This window comes from Geospiza fortis, unplaced genomic scaffold (assembly GCF_000277835.1).
Source record: "Geospiza fortis unplaced genomic scaffold, GeoFor_1.0 scaffold432, whole genome shotgun sequence".
Classification (NCBI taxonomy): Eukaryota; Metazoa; Chordata; class Aves; order Passeriformes; family Thraupidae; genus Geospiza; species Geospiza fortis.
Genome location: NW_005054436.1, coordinates 975,111 through 986,048, shown reverse-complemented (window position 1 = coordinate 986,048; position 10,938 = coordinate 975,111). Strand labels below are relative to the sequence as shown.

Genomic DNA, 10,938 nt, shown 5'->3' with positions numbered 1-10,938 from the left:
GCTGAACCAGTTTAGATATCATTAAAATGCCAAATATTCCTGATGAATTTGCTTTATTTTGTGTCCCCTTGGCAACCTGGAGTTAATTGGATGGGGGAATGGGATGTAAGACTAACTTTTAGCCTATAAATTGGTTGCAGATGTTTGAAGTTGACCTTCCTTACACAAGGAAAGCTTTCTTTCAGGATTTTTTTTTTCTGTTGAGGAAGGGGAAACACAAAATAAGTGCAAAATTAAAGATCTGCAGGGGAATAGGTCAAATAAACCACCTTTGTGTTGTGCACTGAAGGGGTTCTCTGGGAAAGGAAACAAAGGACCACTGCAGCTAATTCAGGTTGGAATAGATATTGATACAAACTTAATTCCTTTTAGACTTTATTTAGATGTCCTTAAATACAACTTTAGCACTGTGGACTGATCAATACCCAGTGGCAGAGCAGTGCAGCTTGCAGAACATCACATCCAGCTGAGTGCTGAGTAGGAAATGTTTGATATCACGTGGGGCTGTTTCCCCTTGTTATCACTGCCAGAATGATAATAGATGTTAGGTGGTGCCTTTATATTGCCACAAGAAACTGCTTTTGTGAGCACTTTACTCAAGCCAATTATCTGCCCTGCTCTTTTTGAGTTTGTGTCTAACAGGAACAGAGCAGAGCAGGAATTGTTTAAAAAAACTGAATTTATTTTGTTGGCCAAAACTAGAAAAAAGAAAAAAAGGCTTTGCTTGCCTCTGCCTCATAACATCAGTGCTGCACAACAGCAAGGCCAGCTCTGTTTGTGAGCCTGAAAAGGTCATGGTTGGGTGCAAAAGTTCACAAGTGAGGGACTTGGGACACAGGAAAATCTGAGCCTGCTTCTCCTGCCTCTGTTGTGTGCTTCCCCTGCAGAGCTGCCCTGAGCTAACAAAGGCACATTCTGCAGTGCTCAGCTCTGCTCTCAACACACAAAATGTGCACATAGGCAAAGGAGGAGGGCAGTCCCACCCTCTGCAAGGAGTCAGGCATTTCTTCCCTCTCTTTGGGCACACAGAGGCTTCATTCTTCCCTTCTGGGCAGCAGCATTTCAGTGCCCAGAGCTCTGCCTTGTTCTGGGGGCCAGAGCAGAGCTGCCCTACACAAACCATTTGTTGGGCTTGGAGCAGCACTCAGGGCCAGCTTGCCTTCAGCTGAGGGCTGAAATCCTGATTGAAGCGTCTTCATTTGGAGTTCTTGCAGTTCCTTTGACAGGCAAAGCTTAAATAATGATGTGGAATATTCAAATTAAATATTAAAGACCACCCAGAGGTGAATCCAACTTCAGCAGAGTGAAATACTGCTGAGAACTGGGGTTTTAGTGCTGACTTTTCCCCGTGTTACTCTTCAGCTCCTCATTGCAGTATTTGTGTAATTTATAAATGTGTTACATTTGGGGGCTGGAATTTGTCTGCTCTACAATAGATAATTTGCATGCTAATTACTACTCTGGTTTGTGGCAAAGCTGTGAGGTGTATACACCTTAACTCTGGGGGTAGTGGTGGCCAGATAATTAATGTGGCCCTGCCTCCAAAACCCCTGGTAAACTTTGGGGTAGGCACAAACCATCTTGGAATTATTTGGAGTGGTTACAGGAGGGGTTTTTGTTTGGGTTTGGTTTGTTTTTTTAAGCTCTCCAGCTTTATCTCAGAAGGAAAACATCCCTGTTACAGTAATTGCCTTCTTGTTTGACTGTTGAGGGAATTTGTACCCTGAGCCTTTTCAGGCTGTTCCTGTGTGCCTGTGCTAGAGCAGGGCTTGGTTTGGATCTCCTGGCAGGGGCAGAAAACTGGAAATCAAACCCTGAGCTGGGCTGTGGGATCTTCATCTCTGCTTTCTTTTGAAAGATCCAGGTGCTCTGACTGGATGGATAAAGTTCTCTGAGATGCACTCTGGTTCTTTGGAAAACTTTTTTGGGCAGTTCTTTGGAATAATCTGTTTCTGAGCTAAAGCTTGCCTTTGATAGTATTCCTGCAGATCCTGTGCTCTTGCCCCTGTTTGTTTTTCAAATAACATTCCTTTTGAGGAATTTTATCTGGCCAACATGGGGAACTGGAAGGGAGCCACGATGACTTCCTGTAATTGTTGGGAGTTACAAAGCTGTATTTAAATGAAGTGTTAAGCTACTTAAAGCACTACCCAATGACAGACTTTAAATCCTAAAAGTGAGAGAGTGGTGGCAACTCTTAGTGAGAAATAACTTTTCAGAAGCTTAAAAACTGAAAAGAGTGAAATTCTTGTATTCTTAAGGTCTCCATCCCCTGGCTTAAAGCAAGGTAAAGCATGAAAATCACTTTTCTCCTTCAGTCTTAGAAGTAAGCACACCTTGGCTCTAGAAAAGGGGCAGCATGGGCAGGACATGAAATTCTGGCAGGGGTTCTTAATTTTGTAAGAAATGGAAAACAAGGTAGAGTTGTAAGGTGGGCTCAGCCTGGAGTCCAGCTGCTCTCTCAGTCCCTGCAGGGGCTGTGGATGGCACCAGTTCAGTTTCCCTGTCTGGTGGTGTCAGGAGCATTTCCTCAAGTGCAGCTGCAGTTTCCAGTAAATCCAGTTCCTGCAGGCCTGGAGCTGGCTCAGGAACGTGGCCAGGCTGGACAGGGCTCAGGCCCAGCTCAGGGTTATGGTCCAGTCTGGATTTGCTCAAACAGGAACCAAGGGGCAGCTTTGCCTTGGCAGAGCTTTCAGCTGGGCCAGGGTTTGTTGTTGCTGGGCCAGCAGGAGGTGGTGGCCAGGCTGCCTGAGGGAAATGTTAGTTAGAAATAGAGCTAGAAATGGCTGAGTATTTCAGATTCTTGCTGTTTCTCTCATGAATAATCCCAGTGTGGAATTCCTCTCTCAGGTGTGCTGCTCTTGTTTGTAAATACCTTTTTTCACTGGGGGAAACTGAAACATAATTTTAACCATGATGTTCAAGCCTCTGTCAGCCTGCCTGGAACCAGCCTCCCTGGGCATGTAATAAATGCTTTATTCACTGGGCTGGGGCAGAGCTGCTTCTTTCCAGAGCAGCTCTGTGTGAGGGGGGAGGATTAGCACAGATTATGCTATATATAAACTGCTCTGTAGGGCTGGGGAAGGAGGCAGAGTGTGAGGTGTGTGTATAGGTATCCCTCTTCTAGTCAGCATTGGATTGAGTTGAGAATAAACACAGCCAGAGGTAGGAGGAGATTGTTTTTAACTGTTTTAAATTGATTTTTAGCATGTGTATTCAAAATGTTTAATTGTAAACTCAGATTTAAGAAAGAAAACTGGTGGTGTCTATTTGAAACTGAGGATGTGGAAACCTCAGCAGTGCTTTTGTGGTCACAGCAATGAAATTTTGTCCCCTGCTTACTCTTCATGGGTTTGCATCTCACCCCAGGAAACCAGCAGACCTTCAGAATCTGGCTCCAGGCACTCACCCCCCCTTCATCACATACAATGGGGAAGTGAGAACAGATGTGAACAAGATTGAAGAGTTCCTGGAAGATGTTCTGGCCCCACCCAAGTAAGTGTTAAACTGGTGGTTTGTCACCTCAGGCACAGCTCTCACAGGGGGTTGCTGCCCTAAGATGTTCTTCAGCATCAATAAACTGAAGACATGGAATAGTTCTTGCTTGTCATACCTTCCTCCCCTCAGCTCCCTCATCTTTAGATCAAAAACTGTTTTCTCTGTTAGATTATTTTGTAAATATCCTTTGTATACCCCAGTCATCCTTTCTGCACTTTCAAACTCTCCCTTTTGGTGACAGGCACATTTGTGTCCAAATAATGCAAATGAAGATGAGTCTGCTGTACAAAACTTAGTCCTAAACTGTAGTGAGAATTTGTTTTAATGTGTTCAAACTTTCTCCAGACTCTTGGCTTTGTACTCTTCAGCTGGCAGGCAGATCCAGACACTGCCTTTAACAGACTGAACTGTTTTGTCTTTTCAGCATGGCAAAACTTCATGTTTTTGTTAAGGGATGTGGAGTCCATAATTCTCTGATGCTAATTGAAATGGAAAACCCAGTATTTTGCTTACAGATGAGTGATGTGCTCCCTTGGCAGCACTGGACTGAGGGAGCTCTGGTGCCCTGGGCTCCTCAGACACTCTGCTTGTACCAAATGTCTGGTTCAGAAAGCAGCAATGTGCTTTTCTTCCCTCTGGAAAAGGTTTAAAAACCTCAGTGTGTGATGCTACACTTCAGGAGCCAGTCTGGAAAAGGATAAATCAGTACCAAAGTGCCATTTTGTGCTAGTTAATAGATAATGAGCACCATTTTGCTAAATGTGCTGTAGATCTGCTCCTTGCTGCTTTTCAGGTACCTGAAACTCTCACCAAAGCATCCAGAATCCAACACTGCTGGAATGGATATATTTGCCAAATTTTCTGCTTTTATCAAGAACTCTAGACCAGAAGCTAATGAAGGTGGGTCACTGGGGGGACAGTGCACTCCTGATTCACTGTTTGTGTTTTTCAGAGCAGCTCTGTGGGAAGTGTCTCCCTGACAGATTTAGCTGCATGTTGGTGGACACTTGAGAGTCTCATGAATTAAAATCTTATTTCAATTTAATGTCAGAGATTTCAACATTTGAAAGAGAACTTCAGTGCAATCAGAATTTCAGTGCGGTGTGCATGGTCTGTAAATATCCCTGGCGCTGGATCTTCTCTGTGCAACAGCCACTCAAAACTCTTGAATGAAGGATAAATGTTTCAACATCCAGAAGCAAATTTCAGGCAGAGTTTGTGTCATGCCCCAGTGGTTGAATTTCTGTGCAGCTGCTGCTCTTATTTCACCTCTCTAGGACTGAGGGCTCCCATTCAGAGTTCTGAGCTAAGCTTAGCTTATGTCACTTCCATTAAAGGATTACAACCTTTCTGTGTGGAGGGAAAACAGGAGATTTCACACGAGGGATCAATAAGTGGTAAAGAACTCACAGCTGGGCCTTTAAGTAGTTCAGTACAAATCAATTTTGTCCTCAAAGTACTTAGAGGGAAAACCAAACTCAGGGAATCAGGGTTCCTTTCTGCTGCCTTTCAAAGGGAGAGATGCAAAATATTTGTAAACAGTTGGCAAATAACCCGGGGATTTTCTGGGGTGTGCTGCCCTCTGCTGCTGCATTCCATAAACCTGCTGCTCCATTCCAAATCCTGCTGGATTCCTGTGCTCCAGCACCAGCCTGGGTGCTCTGGGTTGGTCAGGGCTGTTTGCTGAGCATGTGACATTAAACAGATTATGTTTAAATGTATATAAACCCCAGCATAGCTTAATTCTAATCAGTTTAAGCCAGTTAGGCACAGTCTTAAGAAACTGACATAAGCCACTTTTTAAACCAAAAATAAACCCTTGTGGGCAGTCTTACAGTATTTTAAATTAGTGCAAACTCCTGTATTAGCCAGCTTGTAAATAACCTGCATTTGTGGGATATTTAAAGAGATTCTGGTCCAGTTTCAGTGTTCTGGTGAGCACAGAGGCACAAAAAACCCCAAGGGTTACAAATCCTTCAGGGCAGCACAGGGATGTGGGGTTTGTATTTCAGATCTGGCAGCAGCCTCAGTTTAATATTTGTTTTGAATCATGCCTTCCTGTGCAGCCTTAGAACGTGGCCTCTTGAAAACCCTGCAGAAGCTGGATGAGTACCTGAACTCGCCCCTGCCCGATGAGATCGATGAGAACAGCCTGGAGGATGTCACAGTCTCCACACGCAAATTCCTGGATGGCAACGAGATGACCTTGGCCGACTGCAACCTGCTGCCCAAGCTGCACATTGTCAAGGTCAGACCTGGGGGGCTGCAAGGGAAAATGCAGCAGAAAATATCTGTGGTTTGTGTTATTCCTGTGCACAACTAATTGCAGCTGTCTGTAATCTTAACTGCACTGATAGCACCTGAGTTTGTGCAAGGTTTGGGTCACTCAGAGGACTCTGAGCTGTGTAGTTCAGGGCAGGTGTGAATCTGGGCAGCAGAGAGGCAAACCCCATTCCCTGCACTGACCTCGTGCTCTCAGGTAGCTGCAGAGCTCACAAGGAGGAGGAGGAAAGTGAAGATCAGGTGAGCAGGTAATGGCTGAAGGGGGCTGCTCACTTCTGTAGAGGAAACTGCTCCAGAACAAAGGTGATGACACAAATAAAGGGATGGTATAAATAACCAAGTTGGAATCTTGTAAGAGACAGCCTGGTACAGCCACAGGAGTGCAGATGTGCCCACATCAGTGTGGTTTGGTCCCTCCCCTGCCTGCAGTGCTCCGTGTCAGTTCTGTACTGCAGATGGAGCCACAGGCTCAGTTTCTGGCTGCCTGCAGAAGTTTCCCTGGGTGAGGAGAGCCCCAAGGGGAGCGAGGCAGGAACAGCCAGGGCATCCCTCAGGAACAGCCTCTGGAAACTGCAGGAGTCATCCCAAGTGTCCAGGCTGGAAGGATAACTTCACAAGAGAGTGGCCAGGGCTGGAAAAGTGTTTATAGTGAAGGATGTAAATTCATAACATAATTCTGTCCTTCCAGGTGGTGGCCAAAAAATACCGCAACTTTGAGATTCCCAAGGAGATGACAGGGATCTGGAGATACCTGACAAATGCTTACAGCAGGGATGAGTTCACCAACACCTGTCCTGGAGACAAGGAGATTGAAATAGCTTACAGTGATGTAGCCAAGAGACTCACCAAGTAACCAGCACCTGCAAAGGATCAGGTCCTGCATATCCCATAACAATGCTTCTAACAGACTGCTCTTTTCATATCAATAGCAATTGGTTTTTGCATGAACTCGCAGTTACTCCAAGCCACGTGGATAGACCAGGTACAGTAATTACCTAAAGTTTGCAGACTTTAATTACAGGCTTGTTTTTCCTGACCTCCTCTCCCAGCCTTTGAGCATGGTCGATGCAGTCGTGTTCCTGTTGCACTGGGGTGACTCTGGATTCTTCAGTCTGAAGAGCTGGCTCGCCCCTGCTGCTTTTCTCTGTAAACATTTGGTCCATGATTTGTCCAGGAATTGGTTTAGGATCCTGTCTCACTGTATGGTACAAGGAATATTTATGTATTTTGGAATTTATTGCTTTTCCAGAAGATCTGTACACACCTGTCATACCTGTGACACATTGAACTGTACCTGCTTGTCTATCCTATTTACATAGAGAAGGGAACTTAGTATCCAAAAGAGCCATTTGCAAAATATTTGGCGATGTTTTGTTGGTTTGTTTTGTTGTATTTTTATAAAATCTCTTGGATTTGAAGTCACGGTAATGGTTGAGAATGGACTCAATGTGAACCTTGGATTTGAATGACCTCAGCATCAGGGAAGTTTGAATCCAGGCCTGAGAGCTGGGGCAGGAAGCTCAAAGCTCAGAGTTGATGTTTTTTGTGTCTTCAAGAGCTTGAGGAGATTTAAATACCTGCATTGTATGAATTTTGAGTTGCAGCAAACAAATAATTGTCAGGATTTTCCATCAGGAAACAGAGTTGGAAGCTGCCCTCTGTTCACCTTAAGAATTGCAAGTGGCTTTCTTTTTGGTAGTTAAGAGCCTTTTTGTTTTGTATAGGTATTTTTGGTGATTTTTACTTAAAAATCTGTTCTGTCATAGCCCAAATCCATGGAAACTGTAGTGTCCTAACTCTGGGTGGGGAATAGCAGTGCAATGATTAGTGATGCAAAATGGACTGAGAGCCATGAAATGGGAACTTTTTAATGCCCTTTCTTCCCTGAAGAAAGCTAAAGTGACCTTTAAAAAGAACATTTGCCTTAAATGATAGTAGGGTGGCTTTTTTTTTCCTGAATGGAAATCTGGGAATTCTGTAAAGAAATGGTGGTGGAATCCAGTCCTTTCCATGGAATTTATCCCAATTGTTTCTGTGCACCTGGACTGCAGTTTTGCATACTCATAATCATTGCACTACTATAATTAAATCTTTTTACAGCAACACTGAGGAATAGCACTACAATTTTTTAAAAGCAATTTTCAAATGTTTCTAAACCAGGGAATAGTTTTCTTGTTTAAAATTAATGGTTTTGATGCACGAAATAAACTGCTAGGTTATTTTTCAAAGACCATCATAAACAACTCCAAAGAATGCTAGACTTATATGCCTATTTTTTTGTAAAGATACTTTTATATTTAACTGATTTTAGAAGCTGGAAAGTGCTATTCCTGCTAGGTTGTTCTTGGAATATTTAACATTCTGCAATAACGTGGAAATGCTCACACAAACACTTTTATACACTAATTTTTTTCTTTTTTTCTTTTTTTTTTTTTGGTAAAGCACTGGCTTTCTGAAAACCAGCCTGACTTTTCTAAGCATCCTGCTTTTTGCTACTTTATGTACCCATGGAGTTAGTTGGACATAGAAGAGGTAGAGAACCAGATCCGTATTTGTATCCCTGGCTTGTGGTGCCTTGCCTTGCCTTCCTAGAGCTAGAATTCCAATATAAAGGCACTTAGCAATCCTGTCACATCTCTTTCAAAGGCAACTCTCTCAGATACACTTAGCCCCTGTTCTGATTTGTTTCAGGAATGTTTAGGCACAGAGGGGAATCCTGGGGAGTGACCTGGTTAGGAGAACCTTGGCTGTAGCCCTTTATTAATTACTGTGTTCTGATGTCACGTTCCCCTCCCCAATAAAGTTCCTCAGCCCTAAGAATCCTCTGTAGGGCTTCAGTCTCTGCTACAACGTGACATCTAGAAAAAGGAATGACTTGATTTAGATAACAGCATTTTTAATGACACGTAGGGTGAAAAAAACCCCAAACCCAACCCTCCTTGGTTTGGTGCTCTTGGCCACCACAGAATTCACAAAGCTGTAGGAAGCACGTGATTGTGGGCATATCTTTGAAAGGAGAGCTAAAAACTTCACAAAAACAGATCAGGATGGCCCTTGGAAGTTGTGTTGATGGGGTTTGGAGTCAGGCTGTGCTCCCTTCCCCAGGGAATTGTCCCTGGAGTGCAGAGAGCAGGGCACCCACAGCCAGGAGCTCCTGCAAGCAACCCCCACCTCCTTAAACACCAGCTCAGGCTTCTTCTGACACCGTTCAGACCCCTTCAAACCACTGCCCTCCTCCCTCAGAGGTTTAACTGTGTCTGAGAGCTTGCAAGCAGAGTTCCAGCTCTGGCTGTGACCAGTGGGTTCCTGATCTCACCCAGAGCAGCCTTTCCCTCGGAGCTGGAATCCCAATGAGCTCCAGCCTGGCATGGGAACTGTCCTGGGTGTCTCTCAGGCTTCCTGCTGCAGTTTTGTTGTGGCAGGAGCTGCCCAGCCCCTCCTGGCTCGGGGAGGGAGCAGGAATCTGGTGGGGAGGAGCAGCTCCAGCTCCGTAGGTGATCCCTGCAGAGCAGGGGAACGGCAGCGTCTGCTGTGGGCAGAGCACTTTCATCTGGCCCCAATCACCAGCTCCACACTAATTAAACAAGCCCTTTCATAACTATGTAAATTCTTGACTTCTGTCAACTTGTTTACAATCTGATCTTTAAATGCATTTTTAATTTCATCAAACAGCAATTAATCTACCCCCTGTTTAAATTTAAAATGCTGCTTCTAGCCCCTTCTCCAATTTAAAAACAGCAGTTACCCTTTCAAGTAGGCATTCCAGTTTGCAAGTTGGTTGCATGTATTAGCATGCTGAATAACTCACTTTATTCTCAAGCTGAAATATGCTTAAATTCGCATTAAAACAGGTGACTTGTGTATTTCCTGAACACAAGGGGAAAATCCATCACCTGCACCCTGGTTTTGTGTGGGAGAAGAGATTATCCTAGGTGCATTAGTATTTTATTTTTTTCCCCTTAACAAAGCTTTTCTTTCTTGAGGAGATCCCTGCTGTGGAAAGGCTGCCTGTGGAACAAGAAGTGTGTGGGACTTGTGGAACAATTCCACCCTGTCCATCCCTTCCCTGCATGTCCCACAAGGCAGCCCCAGCTTGCAGCTTTGCATTTTCCCATAAAATCGGTGTTTTCTCCACACTGGGCATGTCCAAACTGATCCAGAGCTGCGTGATAAGGAGAGAGATGTAATCAAATTTTTATGCTAAAGCAGCAAATTAGCATTTGGTATCAAAGGAGCACAGACAGGAGTAAATGGGAGCTGCTGGAGCCAAACCCACTGATGCCTATCTGGGTGCAGAACAAAAAGTGGTGAAGTGCAGCCGACTCTGCTGCTCTCCCTTTGCACTCAGAAGCATCTGAACCCATCCAGTGAAGATTTTTCAGGAGAAGGCTGTAACCCAAGTGAGAAATGCTCCATCTGCCTCAGAACCTGTGCCACCAACTCCTGAGTTTGGTTTCTGGAGGGGGTGGGAGCAGGATGAGGGGATGGAGACTCCCAAGACAGGACATCGAAGATTGGAGCGTGGTTTGCAGAAATACTTGAAGAGTTGATACAATTTGTTGTAGTTTGCTTATGTCTTTCACTTTCTGGAACATCTTTTACAGATATACCAGTATACTGCTGGCAGCTATTGTTAAATAAAATTATATTTTCACTACCAAGCAGATCTTTCTCTTATTTCTGAAGATTTCATGTGCAATCCAGGGCTGCAGGGTGATGGGCTGAACTGCACAACACAACTTATTAGTAATTATGTTCTCCATTTTTGGCCTTCAGGTTTAGGGTTTTTTCAGTGATGATGTGATTTAAGGCAGAATTAATGTTATTTCTAACGTTATAACCAGCTGTGGTGCCCCTGAAAATTTAGAACTTCCTTAAAATTAAGAACAAGTTGAGAAATAATGACTTTCCACAATTCCTTTAGGAGAAGTGAGATGATTTTTTTTCAGATTTTCAGTGGGAAGTTAAGAACAGATCTTGGTAGTTTGTTTTCCTATGGAATGCAGGTTTTCAGAGATGTGTGAGATTTGTTTTAAAAGAGATTTAAAAAAATCTCAACTTTGGTTCAACTTTGTCCCCTGAGTGGCCACTTCAGGAGTTGAGATTGCATTGATCCCATTACAGAATTCCTGGATTTCAGAGCCCTTGTTCTGAGTT

The 10,938-nt window shown here is 44.0% G+C and overlaps 1 protein-coding gene across 1 annotated transcript in view; it reads left to right on the top strand.

Annotated features, from left to right (window-relative positions):
* CLIC4 (chloride intracellular channel 4) overlaps window positions 1-10,442 on the top strand; it is an 11,828-nt gene extending 1,386 nt beyond the window's left edge. The window contains exons 2-5 of the mRNA XM_005427097.2: window positions 3,370-3,495; window positions 4,292-4,398; window positions 5,565-5,746; window positions 6,470-10,442. Of these exons, the coding sequence (XP_005427154.2) occupies window positions 3,370-3,495; window positions 4,292-4,398; window positions 5,565-5,746; window positions 6,470-6,634 (580 nt within the window). The 3' untranslated portion in view covers window positions 6,635-10,442. The remainder of the gene's footprint in view (window positions 1-3,369; window positions 3,496-4,291; window positions 4,399-5,564; window positions 5,747-6,469) is intronic.
* Window positions 10,443-10,938: the final 496 nt, after the last annotated feature.